Source organism: Haemaphysalis longicornis, unplaced genomic scaffold (assembly GCF_048455015.1).
Source record: "Haemaphysalis longicornis isolate Haplotype H1 unplaced genomic scaffold, Haemaphysalis longicornis Haplotype H1 scaffold_1, whole genome shotgun sequence".
In the NCBI taxonomy this organism is placed as follows: domain Eukaryota; kingdom Metazoa; phylum Arthropoda; class Arachnida; order Ixodida; family Ixodidae; genus Haemaphysalis; species Haemaphysalis longicornis.
The window spans coordinates 394,905,294-394,924,209 of NW_027526203.1; the positions used below are offsets into that span (position 1 = coordinate 394,905,294).

The 18,916-nt window shown below is 49.5% G+C and overlaps 1 protein-coding gene across 1 annotated transcript; it reads left to right on the forward strand.

Annotated features, from left to right (window-relative positions):
* Positions 1–1,950: 1,950 nt before the first annotated feature.
* On the forward strand, positions 1,951–16,625 carry LOC144160986 (BTB/POZ domain-containing protein KCTD20-like). Its single transcript, XM_077692051.1, has 4 exons — positions 1,951–2,092; positions 10,956–11,001; positions 15,342–15,443; positions 15,533–16,625. Exons 1-4 carry the CDS (start codon positions 1,951–1,953, stop codon positions 16,623–16,625), a joined length of 1,383 nt encoding a protein of 460 aa, XP_077548177.1.
* The last annotated feature ends 2,291 nt before the right edge of the window (positions 16,626–18,916 follow it).

Sequence of the window (18,916 nt, forward strand, 5' to 3'; positions counted from 1 at the left end):
ACAGTTTTGGAGTGCACGAATAGGAGGTCTTCCTCTACATTCACTCGTTAGAGAAAAAAGTGCTACTTTTCGCCCTCAAGCTAAAAGGCAGGTTTCAATCGCAGCCTCTTTCAAGCATTAAATCGCTGACATGCTCTGCTGCTCCGAAATCGCATTGTACGGCTTTTGTGCTTCACTTTCGTTAGTTCAAACTTTCATTAATTCCAACTGAGGTGGCGCCCCCTTGCAGTTTGGATTAACGAGCTTTTACCGTATATGAAAGCGCGTTTCAGGAAGCACTATTTGTCGCATTGTTATAACCCTGTGGCAGTTGAAGACTACTCAGAGGAGCTCCACGTTGACTTGTACGCTCTTCCAAAAGGCAATGTCAGTAAACGTCCCACAACCCGTGGTAGGCACTTTGAAGTCGCGTGATACGCGCCGATCCGACAACCCAATCAAATATGAAAGTCTGTTGTCCCTTGCAGTTTTCTAGGAAGGGCGGGGGGGGGGGGGTATTTTATAGGGGTTGAAGCGCCGTAGCGAGATATAACTCTCGGCGAGGCGATAATATAGAGTTTTTACGAATATTTATCGAGGGAGGGTTAATTTCACAGCTTTCGCAGTAAAAAAACACCGCTTAACTCGTTCATTCTTCTCTACTGCTATTGGCTTTCAGTGACATGCCATCTGCGCCAGTTACTATGCCACCTTCTGCTTTACTTATAGTTTGTATAGTACTTAAACTTTGATCAAGTAATGGCCGATATATCATTAATCGAAAATCAAACCAGCGGGTCGATAACATATGAATGTGAACAAGAAAGTCGATTGAACGAAGAGATTTAGCTGGCAAACAAATTTTACTGAAGACATTTGAATTTTTCTCCGACAGTTTGTGTGATGGTATAAGCAGGTGGGTATATTCGGGTTGTTGACGCACACAGAGAGGCTACGTGTCTCTTGAGAAAGCAGATAAGAAACATTCATAGAAATATGTGAAAACCCCGAGACGATCAGGTCCAAAGAAAAATTCAATGCCCTCCTATGCGAAGGTGGATGACCGGCGGAGCTGTTGGTGGGTGACCGTGGTGACCGGACTGAGTTCCCCGGGAAATCACAAACGATCACACACCTATCGACGCCGAATTGGTTGGCCACAAACTCCCGCTCAAACCGCGCCATCGCGCACAGAAAGCGCGGCCCGATCGTCGTCGGTTGTCTCCTTCCACCGCATTCGCTTTTTCTTTCTTTGTGAGTAGGCTCCACTGTGCAGTCGACCGTGTGGAAAAGCCAGCTTACAAATGCATTGCTGAGAAGACAGCTTCCCGGGGAAAATGAACGCTATCTTATATCAGAATATAAAGCGCCGGAGGCGAACAGGTGGCCGAAGGGAGAGGGGTGGGAATACAGCGCGAGAGAACACGTGCGGTCAGCCTCAGCGCGTGCTCTCCAGAGTAGCTGGGACCTGGGAGCTGAGACAATGAGCTGCTTTCTCGCCCTACGGACGCAAAAACCGAAAAAAAAAGGGGGGGGGGGGGGTTGGTCTATAACAGCACCCTGAAAAAACAAAGGTAGACAAAGCGAAACACTTCCCACTAAAAAAGGAAAGCTGAAGGCAAAGGTTCCAGTTCCAATAGTTCTCAAACACGAGAAACGTTATGTTGCAGAACAAAATAAACGGGCTCACAGTTGTGGGTCTTGGTAGCGCGACGCTAGGCGCAGGCGTAGTGGCAGCCTAGTGAGTCAACCCAAGACGACCTCGCGTTCTCGCAGTGTTGATGCCCGACGGCGGTAGGGTACAGGCCCGTGACTTGGCTCAAGTGCGCGATGGCGCAGTTGCCCTTGAGGCGGGAATGAGGGTTTGCGGGAACTCCGTGTGATCCCCGCAAGATGACCAGCCTGGCCCTGCGCAAAAGAGCGCTTGTCTACACTTGCAGCCCAGTAGTAGAATATGCACGGCACGTCACAATGAGCCCCGTCATGCTGGAAGCAGGTATCCGGCACAATGGCACTGGCCACGGTGAAATGATATACGGGGAGTGGGCAACCCGGCGCACCAGCATCGACGCCGGCACGTTGTTTCAGGATCAGGATCTGAAAGGCACCAAAGGTGAGCGTCGCGGAGCTCGGCGCCAATGAGTCGTCGATGAAGCAGCTGGCCCAGGGCAGCAACACGGGCGCCTTGGTGTCGAGGGGTTCGGGCCACCCAGACGACTGCCGCAGAGCCCCGAGCTAGGATTCCTCAAGCGTCTGTCACTGTGCATTCCGCCCGGCGGTGGTGGTGGTGCCTATGAAATGGATAAGGAGGATTGGCCAGGAAGATGGCGCTCAACTGGAAATATTATACGCTGGATTTACAAAGGCTGTGCCGTCGGACGGCACTATCAGCAATCCACTAAATCGACGTCCATCGGCGTTTTGATGAAAAAACTCCCGCGTCCAGCACTACTTCGCCCTTCATTAACGTAACGTAACGTAAACTAACCTCAAAACCTAACCAACAGAAAAAAATAATTTAAGACACCGATAACCAACCTAAGCCACGAAAATTATAATTAAAACTTAAGATGTAAAAAAAAATTGCGCCCACCTCCCCGCGAGGGGAACCCTGTGTAGATGCGGCGCATAGTGGGGTTCACTTGGTGTTTCCGTTGGATTGATTCTGAAATCGGGTGAAACGTGTCGGGAACGCGTATGATTATTATGTTTTATTATTAATATTATGTTTTATTGGCCAGTCTTGGTCAATCTCTCTAAGTGGTATGCTTGGGGCTTCGCTGTCGCAACGACCTTTACTCCATCAGTTGCTGTAAGTGGGAGCTTCTTTTCTTTTATTGCAAGTGTTAATCATTGCCCCATCATGCGTTGTATCAGTAGCATCTTGACGTAGTTTGAATGAGTCAAGGATATAAGGCGCGTTCGTAGCATTTGATTGATTGATTGTTGGGGTTTAACGCGCCGACGCAACGCAGGCGATGAGGCGCGCCGTAGTGGAGGGCTCCGGATTAATTTTGACCACCTGGGGATCTTTAACGTGCGCCAAAATCTCGTACACACGGGCGTTTTTGCTTTTCGCCTCCATCAGAAAAGCGGCCGCCGCGGCCGGGAATCGAACCCGCGACCTCGTGCTCAGCAGCGCAACGCCTTAGCCACTGAGCCACCGCGGCGGGTCCGTAGCATTTGATTCTGTCTCGGTTTTGTGGCGCTGTGGGAAGAGCACCATGTACCTCGCGTTCCGCCCACAGGGTCGTGGGATCGAAACCGGGCGCCGCTAACTATTATTTTAAATGCGGAGCATTTCTTAGGCTCGCCTTGTCCTGCGTCCTTGATGGCGGCGCCGTCCACACGCTCACTGCGCATGCGCAACTCTCCTCCTTACACCCAGAGCTCCGTGATACTACACTATAAAAAAAAGAAATAGTTCGCGGCGCCCGGTTTCGATCCCACGACTCTCTGGCCGCAACGGGAGGTACGCGGTGCTCTTCCCACTACGCTACAAATCCGGGACAGGAGCAAGTGCTACGAACGCGCCTTATGTCCTTGACTCATTCAAACTACGTCAAGAAGCTACTGATACAACGAAAGGCACGCGAAGCTGAACGTCAACGGAAATGACGAACTGAAAACTTTAGAGGGGGATGCTGAATTTCCCGTGGGAAAGCTGTGGCGGGAAGCGCCACGCGCCTTGCAGCTCAACCAGCCCCGTCCGCAGCGCCTCTGATGCTGATTGTGGCAGGATGCCCCTAGGGATTGGCCGACCAAAGAATCCATCACGAGATAGGTTCGCGTTCAACCACCGTCGTCATCTTCCCGTAGGGGAACCGCCGAAGAAGAAGAAGAACGAGAAGACAAAGCTGCGAAGAGGAGGGCGTGTACATTGCTCTCAGCCGGTGCACCAATGTCAACAACCTTTACCTCACCAAAGCTAACGGAGACTACCGATTCTACCACAGAGACAACATCGACAAGAGCATGATGGACGAGTTTCGGCGCCTCGAGAACCACCGCCTACTCACCGTAACACAACAGCACTTGCGTGTTTTTGCCACCGGTGTGGACCCGGACGCGGAATTCCCTCTGGCGCTAGTAAAAACCAGATCACTCAACATAACGGCAACACAATGGAACCACACGGAACCGCCACGATGCTTCGCATCCTCATCAGGGTTCCCCACGGGAAGATGGTGTAATTTTTTTTTTTATAGTGTAGGGGGGGGGGGGGGGGTGCGGACAACGCCGTATGGAGGGACAAGGCGAGTAAATGAGATGCAGGCACATCTAAAATAAAGGAGGCAGGAGCTGGACTAGAACCACCGCCCTTACTAGAAAAGGAAGATAAAAGAGAACCTCTATATACCACAACGGCTTTTCTTTTATTGCCTGTCCAGACCGGGTGGTTGATGCCATTAAACACCGCTGCCCTGCTTTGAGCAAGCAGTTTAAATTTGTGGACTCTCGTCGTAATTAAATCACTACTTAAATGCCGTCGAACGGCACTCTAGCCATGGCTGCTGCGCGGAACTGCAGAGTTCCGTCGTACGGCACTCTACACACTGCGTTTAGAAAAAAGGAATGCATTAGAAGTAAGCACGTGGAATACACGAAACATGAAAGTGAATGAAAATTTAAATTAAACTACATTTTATCTCCTCTGCTTCTTCTCCCGAAAATCTTTCTTCTTCCACGCCGTGGGGTAAGTGCTTTGAGGCGTTCTTTTTTTTTTTTTTTTAATGAGCCAAATTTACCTAAAGCGAAATTGAGAAAAATGCGGAAGTTTGTTACCAGACCTAAATTCAACGCTGTCAAAGCTATTACACGATTTATTTTACATGTCAGCTAGGGGAAGTTTATGGCCACAAGTATTTAAAAATTATCCCATGAATTTGAGCAATATCGAGGTGATAAGTTTGAATTTAGCTCGTATTGAATTGAAACACTCAAGTTTACGAGACATTCTGATGAAAACGTTATTTAAATTGACTTTGAAGAATGGTGAGATGGCGTTTTGGCGGAAAAGGCATTACACATATGCAACAGGGCTTCAAGAACAGTAGAACTATACATGAAAAGAAGGCGAGTCTCCTTGGCGCCATTAGCATCTCTTTTCTTCGAGTTCTTACCTAGGATAATTTTCTTGGGCACGCCTGAAAGCACTCATGAAGTAAGCAAGCTCTTTATTGCCTTGCCATGACTTTCCAAAACGCTTCACAAGAATGCTGCTTATATCTCCTTCTCCACCTTAATGAAGTGCTTCGTACCCTCAGAGGGGAGGGGGGGGGGAAGAGAGAGAGAGAGAGATTTTCCAGAGCTTGTAAGCGGCGGCTAGTAATGAAAAGGTAAATATGGGAGTAAAATCAGAGTTACGCTGTAGGGACGGGGGAGACGACTCGGGAGAAATCATTGTTTCACTTCTCTACGTTTTATTTTGTTCATTCTTCTTCCGTTTACTTTGTCGTCGACGCCTGGCGACAGATCTTTTTCACCGATCTTTTTTTTTTTTTTTGCGAGAGTTTGCCTTACGACATAACAGTTATATTTACAACATCTCATTGGTTTCACGCAGAAACGTCAGCAGAGACCGGCATTGAGGGCCCCATATCCACCGCTCTAGATCAGGGGGTCTCCCAGGATGGAGCCCTGTGCGCCGGAGGTGTTGCAGGCGAGAGGTTTGAAGGGCAGCGCAGGTCCACAGAAGGTGGCTCGTGTCGACTTCGGACGCAGGGACCGTACAAAAGGGACAGGTGTCCGCAAACGGTGCATGATAACGGGCAGGCCAAGCGTGGGTTACTGCTGGGGATAAGGCCCCGCCAACTCCGATCTCGTAATTGCCGTCTGAATTCACGATAAGCCAGCTCCGAAAAGCGAATAAAAAACAGAAAAAAAACTTCCGTAAACACCCACGAGACAGTCCGAACAGTCAAACCAAACGCAAACTCCTATTGGGCGAATGGATTTGGCTCATTTTGATCCGCGAAACAGCAGGATCTCGCTCATTAGCGATACGAATTACGATCTGCGTACACGTTTGCAAGGCATTATCTCACCTATTTCCTTGCTACCTCTTTTTTGGGGAAATTTGCCGGGTTTTTCTTGTGACTGCAGTTTTAACTCAATTAGTTTCGGTTTGTGAATCTGGTTTATATCGAGAAAAAAAAAAGCCTCATTTTTCAAACTCACAGTAATCATCATCACTGCACCGTCCGTTCTGCCGCCCCGTTAATCATCATCTCACGACAGCGCGCGATTCGATTCTCTTTTTCTCTTGCACTTGGTCACAGCTTGATACCAGGTGCACAAAATGCGCGTATCCAGCAGTTGCAGTTGTTTATCTTGGCATAGGCGTATAGTAACCATTCAGCTTTCAAGAAGCCGGTCACAAAATTCGGTATTGTGTTGAATCGAGGCACAGTGGTCCAGGCCTGCTTTTTCCGAACGCAACAATGACTGCAAAGAATGTGTTCTTGAGTCCATAAAGTAGCAGATGTTGAACAAGAAGACGCCTCGCCTCCCTCGTGCACATCATCATATTTTTTTCCATTAAAGCACTCATCAGGATGGGTCTCGGTGGCTCGTCCCTTTCTCAACACTGTATTTCACAACGGCACGGAATTCTTCGAAAAATAAAGTCTAATAAACGCGAAGTGAATACTTTCCTGACGAAGCATAGAATGGATGGGGGGGAGTTCTGTGAAACAGTTTTCCTCAGTCGCACAACTCCATGCAATTGCCGTATTAAATCCAAAATCTCCAACGCGTGCAATGTGATGCGAGAAAGCGCGGAACTGCATCCTCGGTTGGGAGGAGGCAGCAGACGTCTCTGTTTCTCACGTTATACCAAAGAGCGTAACACCTTCTTCTTTGACTCCAATATTCTTAAACGGCTTTGCTTTGACCATGCACACACTTGCCAGTATACTCCAGCAGTATAAGGTACGTACCTCTACACGTGACACGTGCCACGTTTCCTGAGTGGCAAACACATGCACGCACGGTCGGGACAATGGAGCAGGCTGCGGCGCGGACACTGAGTTGCTTGTACAGCCCGACTGTTGAGAAGGAGGATTAGGAGGCATAACACGGGGCGAAGAGAGCCAGCGCTACTCGAACTCATCCGGGAGTCGGGGCCTGGCGCACGTATATATACGGCCCGCCGGGTACTTGAGCAGGACACGCATGCTACGACAACAGAGGGGCCAGAGTTTACATAGGACGCGCGGAGCACGCGCCCACCGCGCCCAGGTGTGCGCGCATATGCGGGATAAGTGACAACTGTTACATAGGCCGGGTAGGGGATACATACGGATGCACCGATTACGACCGAATAAGTTGCATAGCCCGCAACCGCTTAGCTAAGAAAAGCAAAAGGAAAGGTAAGCCAGAAATAATACATTACCTTATTCGTTTTATAAGCAGGTGCAGATTTACATTTCTATACTTTTTCGTTATGATCGCTATAAAAACGCTGTGCATAAAAGAAGCACCCGCACACGAAAGGTGACTTTTTCTTTACGGATGTCACTGCAAAGGCTCCTGTTCATATAAGTTTCTTTGATTCACTGGTGTTTTGTCGGTTTTTTTTTTTCTTTTGCTTTCACGAAAAGCTCAGAGGTATTATATTTTTTGTATGAGAGCCGATTTAACGCTCGTGTTTCCTTTCTTGATCCTAAATGTAAAACAATGCAAGTTTAAATTGTTTCCGAAAATGTATTGTCTACTGTACCTAAACTGCCGATAAATTCCAAAACAAATAAAGTATACCTGCAAATAACGGGTGTAGTCCACTCTAATCGGGGAAATGCGAGTACAAGGGCATTTGTGATCTTTGACTGCTTTTTTTTTCGTCAATGTCGCCCCTTGTTTAAACATAGCACACACAAGCTGAAGCATATTTTTAATTATTCTGTTTCCAGTGTGCCATGTATTTGCTTGGTTGCTTGAAAAAGCTCTCTTGAAGAGGAGCTTCGGGTACTGATGTTAGGGGCCGGGTCTTCGTTAGAGCGGAAAACCCTCGCTGGCTGCGTTTGCTCTGGGGCGGTATTCTGGTAACTGTCCCTTTTGAAAACGTCCCTTTTGAGTCCCTTTTATCGTGACGCACTTCCGGTTAAGCAGTGGGCGTTGGCAGTAGGTTTGTTGCGCTTGCGTTACGTCACTTCCGGTTGTTTGCTTTTAGTCAATCAGGGCTCGCCAAAAGGGACACTTTTGAAAGGGACGCAAAAGGGACAAAACTCGAGAATACCGCCCCTGGAGTGGTACCACGTGGCGCTGGCCGAACAGAAGGTCTAGGTGGTCAGTACCCGTATACGGTTTGAGGATGAAGTTTTGTGAGCACTCCTCATACCATGTGGTATATTGTGCTGGGTGGGGGGCGGATTTTGAAGGTGGGATGCGTGGCGTGGAGCACTGTGGAGGGGTACGGGTTAATTTCGACTCCCTTGAGATCCTTAGCGTGCGTCGAAATTTCGGCACACAGGCGTTTGTGTTTTCCGCTACATCAGACCGCCGGGATCAAACCCGCGTTCTTGGGCTCAGCGGCAGAACGCCTGAACCACCGCGGCGGGTCATCCGTCAAATATAAACGGCTTCGAATTCCGGTAGAGTTTCAGAGTCCAGCGTTTGCATGAAAACGCGAAGCGGTACGTCTGTCAACAGCGGCGAAGATGTAAAGTGCCCGCGAAGTTTGCTTCAGCGAAAGACACGGGGGCGGTGTCGGTCGATCGGCGTCGGGCCCGTCCCTAAGGTCCGTGCGTGCAGGTGATGTGGCCAGCTTTCTAATGACCAGTCGCAGGTGCTTGGCGCAAATTGCGATCCGGCAGCTGATTAATGGACATATCTGGTTGGCCAGGGAGCGGGGCTGCGGGAGGTGTGAGTCACAGCGGACCGGCTTCAGAATGCGCCACGGGGAGCCGCACACGGGCCATGCATATGCGTGCGCGCGCGCTTACCGAGGACGCGCGCGCTGCCCGTCCACGCCTTCCGGCGGCCACCAGCTACCGGTCGGCCAGCCATCGCTATGCCGCGCGTCCCGATGTAGCAGATTTATCGACGCCCAGTGCGTCCGTATGCGTCTTGGTCAGCGGCTCCCTATCGGCCGGCACCGCCTCGACACGACTCCGCCCGCAGCTGCGCCGGCCTTGCGCAATCATTAGGCGGCGTGCCCGGAGCCTCCGCAGCCCCAGGAGCGGCCATGCCGTCTATACCACCGCGATGGATGACTCCGCGTGCGCAAATGTATACAGCATCCGTCGATAATCCAACGCCAAGGCGCATCGAAATGAAGCAGCTCGGCGAAGATGGCAGACCAAACACTACTGCATGCAGCCTTCCGCTAGCTTGTGCGCCAAATTTTGCTGGGACGTTTTCCCACGACCTGTGGCAAGAATGTTTTTCTTCTGCCTAGAGCACAACGATCTTGTATGCGAGGTATATGCACACGCCGTAAAGATTACTCGTGGAAGAACGAGGCCTCTTTGCCCGTGCGATGTGCTGTTAAGAAGATAAAGCAAAATCTTGGCTTCAAAAAAGCGGTTAATTCCTTGCAGTGTGTACTTTTAAGTGCGTCAAGTGTACGTTTCTAACTGTAGCAAGGTGGCGAGTTGGGCGAGTTGGTGTACTGGCATCTCGGAGAACAGCGCGAACTAACAGGGACACAAATAAGAAAGAAGTGAACAGGACAAGCGCTGACTTACAACTCGATTTATTGGAAAAGACGTGACTACTTATACATACACAGAATCCTCCTCCCCCACGTCACGTGCCCACAGCAGCCAATGACATACTAACACGACCACAACAGTCCACTGTTGACAACGCACCCTTCTTAACACTGGAACACCTTATCGCGACGACCGCTCCAAATAAACAAATTATTTTTCGTGCAGGACAACTGATGATTCACTGATACATTCACTCCCCCATTTCCTGATGTAGTATGATTCCAGCAACTCTCTAGTCCGCCTGTCTTTGTGCTTGTACAGGATATCTGTCTCACGGAAAAGCGGATAGCAACGGTGCTTACACGTGCGACAATGCTCGGCCAGACATGCATACTCATCTTTTTTAAGCGTGTTGCGATGATCCATTAATCCAACATTTACGCAGGGACCTGTCTGACCAACATACACTTTTCCGCAAGATAAAGGAATCTTGTAAACAACAGCCACACAGCACGGTACAAAGGGTGATACATGATTTACTATACACGCACTTTTATTCTTTCCGAGCTCATCTTCAGCACGCCGCTGGACGGCCGGACAAACGCCGTTTAATTTAACCGGGGAAGAAAACACTACGTCCACCCCAAACCGTACTGCCACCGTGCTGCCACCAAAAGTGTATGTTGGTCAGACAGGTCGCTGCGTAAATGTTCGATTAAGGGAGCATCGCAACACGCTTAAAAAAGATGAGTATGCATGTCTGGCCGAGCATTGTCGCACGTGTAAGCACCGTTGCTATCCGCTTTTCCGTGAGACAGATATCCTGTACAAGCACAAAGACAGGCGGACTAGAGAGTTGCTGGAATCATACTACATCAGGAAATGGGGGAGTGAATGTATCAGTGAATCATCAGTTGTCCTGCACGAAAAATAATTTGTTTATTTGGAGCGGTCATCGCGATAAGGTGTTCCAGTGTTAAGAAGGGTGCGTTGTCAACAGTGGAGTGTTGTGGTCGTGTTAGTATGTCATTGGCTGCTGTGGGCACGTGGCGTGGGGGAGGAGGATTCTGTGTATGTATAAGTAGTTACGTCTTTTCCAATAAATCGAGTTGTAAGTCAGCGCTTGTCCTGTTCACTTCTTTCTTATTTGTGTCCCTGTTAGTTCGCGCTGTTCTCCAAGAAGATGTACGTTTCTAAGTGTTTTTAAATGTGCAATTTTAAGTGCACAGAAGTGATAGCACACAAATCGAACTCTCTCACGAGAAAAGAATCTGAAAACCCTGGTGCAGCCACCCTCTGAACCAAAAACTGAACTCACAGGCTCCCCGACAGCAGCTCTAGAGCACCTCACCAAGACAGTAGTCGGGTCAGCAAAGAATCTCTGGGTATGGAAGTCGAGCCTGGCAACAATTAATAGAAGGTGCAAGTTCTAGGTAGTGCAAGACTATACACAGACATCTAGCGATGTAGATGAAGCTGTTGACAGTTTCTACGAGGTTGCACCATCGACAATAAATAAGGTAAATAAGACTATACGCTGGTGTTGGGCGAATCACTACGAGTGAAGCAGATAGACGAACACGCAGCAGAGAACTTCGGAACAGGTAGTGGCAATAGCTAAGTCATGTGCTCGCCGGGATTGCGGAGGAAAATCACCAGGGGATAATGAACGCACCTTTCTGAAAACGCGTGACCAGGAACTGACATGGAAAAACCGAAACTGTAAAACTGAATATAAAAACGGCCTCATTTTAATTGCCAATCAAGGTATTGCAAGGAATACTGAGGTGACAGCCAAGGTTAAGAGCAGTGATCGCGGGTTAATGGGAAGCACAGTTAGGCTATAGATGTAAGGGAAAGGACAAAACTGGTGAAAAGAATGAAACGAAGGAACACAGCGTGGTGGTTTCGAACGCTACAAAATAAATTCGCGACCTTAACCGAAAAAGAAGAAAGCGTGGCATGCTCAATAGTTAATCTAATTGAAATAATCACGAATTCAGCAGAATATGTAGGAGGGCGAGGACCAAGACAACAAGCTGGTAAAGAATCTCATAAAACGACGGAAGTAATTGAGAAACACATGATTATGAAAGAGTTAGGAACGAAGGAACACAGGGAATGGGCGGAATTGTCACAATTCATTAACAGAAACACAAAAACAGTGACATTTGTGCCTACAACAAGGATTGTATAAGCATTAACCAAGGGCGGTAGCTGGACAGCAACGAAGATGAAGATTGTTATGGGCAGAGATCCGCACTGAAAACCGAAGGGGATAACATGACGAGCCACTTGATAAGAGAACCAAAATCACGGAGAAGATCCATGGAAATTTATATTCTGGCAAAATTAGGCGAGGTAACAGTACTTACCAGACTAGCACAGCGCAGATGCTTGATCAGGCGCTATTCAAAGCGTCTCAATGTAAGCGAAGGCTTGGCAGTTAACCCGTTGTGTCTCTCGAGTGGGCAGTGCTGTTCTGGTGATGCCAAGAGCCGATTTGACCTGAGTTCTGCTTGGAGGCATCGTCACTTGTCCCTCATTAGGCGTTTCGTCAGGAGTGGTACTTTGTGAGGCACTCTCGCACGGGATGGCATCGCATATTTCACTGTCAAGACATCGAAGGTTTACGCCTCACTGTCACGAACTAAGCTGCAACAGTCCTATATGTTTAGCCTGTTGCACAACGACGGCAGTTCTTGAGCATCCCTTTCACTTGCATCACCTTTATGGGCGCCGTTCACGGGAACGAATACTGAAGATGGCAGGGGATTGGCGCTAGCAGGGAAGCGCTCCTCAGTTCGGAAAGGGAAAATGCCTGCTGCTGGTTGCCAGAAGGAACTCCGTATATACGGAGTTGGAGGGTATACCCTCCAATACCCGCCGCTCGTTTAACGGGACACCACTTCTGAATTTCTTTCCACAGTATAGTGAATTGCGGGCAGTGACTTATGGGACAGGAACCTAGGGATCCACTAATCATACCTAAAAAAATTAGGTTGGTCCAACGAAGCAACCTGTCTCCATAGCGAAAACAAGGAATACGATTCCTTACGATACGACGAAAAGTATCTAGTAATTTTGGGTTAACTATAAAAAGATTTTTTCTAAGCAAACTTTAAAAAGTGATTGCTATCCCTGTATGCGTATCTGCGAAATATCATGGGAAGTATTTCCCCTCATTGCAGTGCACCGCTTGCAACTCAGTGCTGTGCTTTTGGGTATATGTATCCAGTATGCGATGTGTATACTCATACAGATACAATGGGTGTGTGTATACTAGCATATTCACGTGCAATTCCATGTGTACATGGGTAAATTTAAGTATATGTGCGATTATAAAAATGTGTGTATTTTGTATGTATGTGTGCGTAAAAAGAAAGTTTGTGTATGAGTGTATGTCTGTTTATGCTGATGTGTATTTACTCGATTTAAATGTACTCGTGTAAAGCTTGTGTTTGTATTTGTTCTGCCGCCAACGCACTTGTATATAGGCCTCCACTAGCTTCGGCTATTGGTCCAACCCTTTCTTGCCTATTTTTATGTACCATTTCGACAAAATAAATAAACTCAAACTACGCAAACAATGATCGCTTGAGGATGTGAAACGAGCGTTTGGACTGGGGAGCAAACTTGGTTGGGGACATTCTAGCTCAATTTGAGAGAAACGGGAGAAGTTGAACTGGTGGTGGTGAGGGTGGTAAAACATTTGTTCAAGAGATTTGCACTTTAAAGCGGGAGAAGCCCTCAGTCCAGGGCCCCTGCGGCGGCTGCGGTCCTGCGTGCCCGGTCCACCAACTGTCGCCGGTCCTCAGGGTCCGAACTGCACAGCACCGCCTCCCACTGCTCGAGGGTGGAAGTGTGAATAATGGGGGCTGCTGGTGTGTTCTGGCAAGCCCACGTGGTGTGGTACAGTGTTGGATGTTCGCTGCAGTGTGGGCATGTTGGTGGATATATTGTGGGGTGAATGATGTGCAGGAAGCTAAGGTGGGGGTATGTGTTGTCTGTAGTTGCCGCCAGGCTACATCCTCTTCTCGGGTAAGCTTCTGGTGCGGTGGTGGGTAGACCTGTTACGCAACGAACTGAAAACCTACAGTGGACCGCCACGTTCCCGCCATCCCGTTTCTCATGGGTTGCCGAGAGACGGGACTGTAGAAGCAGCAGACCCAAAACTCGATAGAGGATTGATGTAAGAAACGTTGGTGGCAGAGAATGGATTCGAATAGCGCAGGATCGGTTTGCAGTCTATGGGAGACGTCACAGGATGGCAGCCAGCGCCGCCGAAGCAGATCGGGGTGACGGGGACCTTTAGTTACACGATGGTCGTAAGTCGGGAGTGTATACACGACGTGTCAAGAGCAGTCGACAGGTGCGGAACCCTCCAATGCTACTTGTGACACACAATAAAAGACTTTTAGTTGAGATACACTCGCTGTGCATGTGTCTTATTATGATTGGGAATGAGGGACTCGCGGAAAGAATGCCAGCAGTCCGACAAGCCAAGACGGGCACAGGGGAAGCAGTTTGACTGTTTTTTTTTTTGTTTTTTTTTTTTTCAAAAGGGGCTTAGAAATTTGTGGCGAAGAAAGAAAGTGGAATTTTCCCACCAGGGGGGATCCGAACCAACAACCTTCGGTTTACACGTCCGATGCTTCACCAATTCAGCTAGCGGTGCAGCTGTATTCTCCTCTCCTTTGTGTGATTTATGTACATGTAAGTGCAGGAACGTGGCAGGAATGGGGAGGGGGGATTGTTGCCCCCCCCCCCCCCCCCCCCCCACCCCCGCTTACTTATGCGCCGCCTGGAAAAACTTGGGGGAGGGGGGTGTTTGTTGCCCCCTACTTCCCCAAATTTTTCCAGGCACCGCATAAGTGAGTGTTAGTGTTCCTTTTGGCAAAACTCCTCCCTTCCCATTACCCATAACCCTCCCTCCGAAAAATAGTTGGGGATACGGCCCTGTCTAAGTGAATTCTACGCTTAGGGATGGTAGCCAGCGTCGATCAAGCAACTCGGAATAAAGGGGAGCTTCAACCCCCGTATCTGAATTGCCTGGTCATCAAAATTTTAGAAAAAAAAAATCAACTCGAGGTGCTGAGCCATAATGATGAAAATGCTGGCCATAGTAATCAACGTCCCCAATCTCACAGCATTAGCTGTAATCAGGGAATCAGACAATTAGCTAGAAATTGTTGGCGGTGGTAAAATTTATATGTATCGGACACCAAGAAAATGATTAATTTTAATTATAAGTGAACTTCCCAGTTTAGCTGAAGATGAGATGGCGTGAACCCCGTCCCAGTATCAGCATTGGTCATGGGATCGTACGTGGCCTCACAAGGGATTAGCCAAGAAGCTAGAAACGGCCATGAGAACTTCTGACTCTCCCGTCTATAACATCTTGAGAAGTGCCAAGTCCAGAAGGCTAAGTATAAGAAGCTCATCCCTCTTGAGACCAGCACACTCTTTTCTTTCTAGCCCCTCGAAACATGGTAGAGATTATTTAAAATTCTGTTAATGTCAATAAACTAAACCGAGCTTAACTAAAGTGAAACTGCCTCAGAGAACCGCGCCTCCCGAGACGGCCGAGCAAGAGCTTGGTGGGACTAGGAAAGCTTTACTTGCGCTATTGCACAGCGTCGTGCCCGGTGGGCAAATTGGACGACGAAGAAATTGACAGGCGGGAGCGCGCTGCACCCGCGGTAGAACGCAGCAGTGGGGCCAGCTGCTGACGCGCTCGGAGTCCGGCAGTGGTCGAGGCGGAGGTTCCTCGGGTAAAGGCCCGAACTCGGCCGAGAGTTCCGTGCCGCGGGGCTGTATCCAGGAAGCACCGGAACCATCATGGCGATGGGTGGCCTCGGCGGCGGCTTCGGCGGCGGCCTCGACGGCGCTGGCAGTGGCGCCGTGCCCCCACCAGGCTCGTTCTCGGCGCTCTCATGGGCCGGTTCGGACGAGCGCGTAACGATCATCGTAGACGACACACGGTTCGTCGTTGACCCAGCGCTCTTTGCGCGCCAGCCGGACACCATGCTGGCACGTATGTTCGGCTCTTCAATGAGGAACCTTACAAGGCCTAACGAGAGAGGAGAGTACGAAATAGCTGAAGGCCTTTCGGCAACCGTCTTTAGAGCCATCCTGGATTTTTACGAGACGGGCGTGATCAGCTGCCCCCCGAGCGTCACGGTACCTGAGCTTCGCGAAGCATGCGACTGTCTTCTGATCCCCTTTAACACAGAGACTGTCAAGTGCCACAATCTCAGGGGCCTTCTTCACGAGCTCGCTAATTTGGGAGCGCGCATGGAGTTTGAGAAATTCCTTGAAGCAGACATCGTCTGCCGCGTGGCCACGGCCGCTAAGAGGGGGGCCCGCGAGTGTCAGATCGTGGTGCTTCTTGATGACGACACCATTGACTGGGATGAGGAGCACCCGCCGCAGGCTGGCGAAGAGCAGTGCGAGATCATCCGCAGCACCGCCATGTACCGCTTCCTCAAGTATTTCGAGAACCGCGAAGTGGCCAAGCAGGTGCTCAAGGAGCGTGGCATGAAGAAAATCTGGCTGGGCATTGAAGGCTACCCAACGAGCAAGGATAAGGTGAAGCCCCGACCGGGAGGCCGGGTCGACGTGATCTACAACTACGTTCAGCGTCCCTTCCTGAGGATGTCCTGGGAGAAGGAAGAGGCCAAGAGCCGGCACGTTGACTTCGTGTGTCTGAAGAACCGAACGGGGGTTAACTTCGCGGCCGCCATTGATGGGCTGCCACCCACGGATCATCCCTTGGAAACAGAGCAGCCCGCCATTCCTGCGGCTTCCGAGGAAACAGAGGGCATCATCGCTGGTGGTGCCGCTGGTGGTCCTTCGGACGCTCGTCCGCAAGATCTGGGAGGCGCCGCGGGGTCCGAGCTTGAAGCCGGTATCCAGCCGCAGGAAGAAGCGGTTGTCTATCCCAAGGAGTCTTACCCAACGGTGTTCCCACCCGACGACCTGCTCTAGTGCGCAGCTCTTCGTTTTGGCGGGCAGCGATGGCGTACGCGTCAGATCTTCCCTCTGATTCTTGAAGTTTGAAATAGCAAGGATAAAACCGAAAAAAAAAATGAAGTGACGTGGCAGTTTACTGTAGCACTTGCGCTAGCTAGCCTGGATGGATTTTCCCTGCTGTGGGATCATTGGGGAGAGCTTTAGTGCGGAACAAGAAATCATTGGGGAGAGCTTTAGTGCGGAACAAGAAACTGTTCGGCGCAGACTATCCTAAATTACTGCTTCCTTGTGTGTCTGTGGCTTGTTTCGCAGCACACTGCTTTGCGGTAATACCTGGCTGCGGGAACGCCAAGTAAAACAGAGGATGCTTACATCTGGGGTTAGCAAAGCCCTCACTTAATCGTTTAAAATCTTGCTGGAAGGACTTCGCTTTTAGACATATTGAATGTACTTCAGTGGCTGCAGTGCTGGCACCATTTCGCTAGGCCGTTAATTAGGTATTAACTTTTTTTCCAAAATCTGGCCGGAAAAGACTATTTGTATCTATGCTGGACATACTTTATTTCGCTACAGCAAAAGTGGTGGTGAAACAGCACAAATAAAGTTGCTTCGGTAATTTTTGTTCTGGCATCTTGATAGTAGCGTTCAATTTTTCGGCTACAGTCTGCAGGTTTCGTTTTCGTTTTGAACTAATTTTGTACCGGCCTGCGCTGTTTTTACAGTTAATACTGAAGAATAGACAAAAGTCCAAAAAGCGTGAACTAAGCAGCCATATATCTGAACTGTTTCAAAAAGTGTAAAATCTTTAGAACAAAACCCTCAGTAAAACTGCAAAACTGCAATACACCGCCTTGGTTATGTTGTCTTTTACCATGCTATCTGCATAGAGCTCAAACCCTTAGAATTCGTTTAGTGATGCAAGTCCCAAAATTCCTACAATTTCAATTTCAATTTATTTCAGTTATCTGCATCGACTCGCACAGTAGCCCACACACACAGAAGCGTTTCGGAAAACACGTCCCCCGGGATTTTTTGTCTCACCCCCCCCCCCCCCCCCCCAAGTTGTTTTTTTTTTTCCGGTCAAGCCGATTTACTCGATACCGCTTCTCTGATCCTCCTCGCCACCACCGACCCCTTTTCACAATTGTTTTACCCCTCGCCACCATCGATGCCTCTTCCATAAGTTGCGCATACGGCTGATAACGGTGGTAGCGCCGTTACAACTTACCAGATGATTGCGGACAATCAACAGAAGCGAGTGTACGGGCGTCATAACGACGTAGCCGCTGCCGCCGAACGTTTAGCCGCCACCGTTGCCGCCTGAAAGTCCACCTCATGTAGCAGTTGCGAATACCGCCAGGACCTAGAGCAACTTGCCCGCTTGTAACGCCAACGTGAGCCCGTCATTGTTCTTCAGATTGAAAGGCTTTCTGAGCGACATTTTCGCCGGTGTACTTCGCGCCTGAGCACACGCTAATCACGGTTGCCGGTTTACGCGTGCACGATTTGGGGGGGGGGGGGGAGAAGGTGCAGTGTACACGCAATTAGGCTTCATGCGCATGTGGATGACACGCCCTCCGTGCTGGTGGGAGATTTAAACGTGAAAGCTTCATGGCTCAATGCGACCTGTCAGCTGTCCTCTGTGGTCGATCGTTTTGGGTTTGGGTCGGTGTGTTACAGTGTCAGTAAGATGCCTATGACGCGGGAAGGAAACGAACATGCTTGACCGATATAATAAAGCTCGAGCTCCTCCAGGCTTTAACTCGTTATGGGACGGACGCATGTAATTTGCTCGAAGGAACAAAAGCGGGAATTGAAGCAGCGCCGGACCGCACAGAAGCGCGAATGGGCGCGACAACAACGAAAAGCCACTGCCGCCGCCGTTGCCGCCACAAGTTCCAGCTCGCCGAGTAGCTACAAACCCCTCCAGGATGAACAGGAACTTGTCCGCTTGGATCGCCGACGTGAGCCAATATTTGTTGTTTAGCTTAAAGGGCTTTGAGTGCGATACTTTCGCCAGTATCTTTCAAAGTTTATTTCAAAAACGCAATGATGGGCGATTGCATAGTGTAGGTATACAAGAGGAGGTCCCATGGTAAGAAACCGCAGGCAGGACCTGTGTGTGCAATTTTCGTTATGAGTCCCTTTAAGCATGCGCACATCACCGGTTGTCAGTTGATGCGTGCACGGGTGGGAAGTGGAAAGGGGGGAGGGGGGGGGGGCGTGCACGAGAAGCTATAGTCTTTACGTCTTCACTGATGACATGACCGTTGTGCGGGAGGGAGGTTTAAACTTGGACGTCAAAC

What these genes read in the sequence shown, in the direction of transcription:
- LOC144160986 (XM_077692051.1), top strand. Translation starts at nt 1,951, where the DNA reads ATGAGCCCCGTCATGCTGGAAGCAGGTATCCGGCACAATGGCACTGGC. An exon ending in GGATCTGAAAGGCACCAAAG is followed by an intron (nt 2,093 to 10,955) that starts GTGAGCGTCGCG and finishes CTGAACTCACAG; the next exon opens with GCTCCCCGACAGCAGCTCTA. An exon ending in CTCACCAAGACAGTAGTCGG is followed by an intron (nt 11,002 to 15,341) that starts GTCAGCAAAGAA and finishes CACCCGCGGTAG; the next exon opens with AACGCAGCAGTGGGGCCAGC.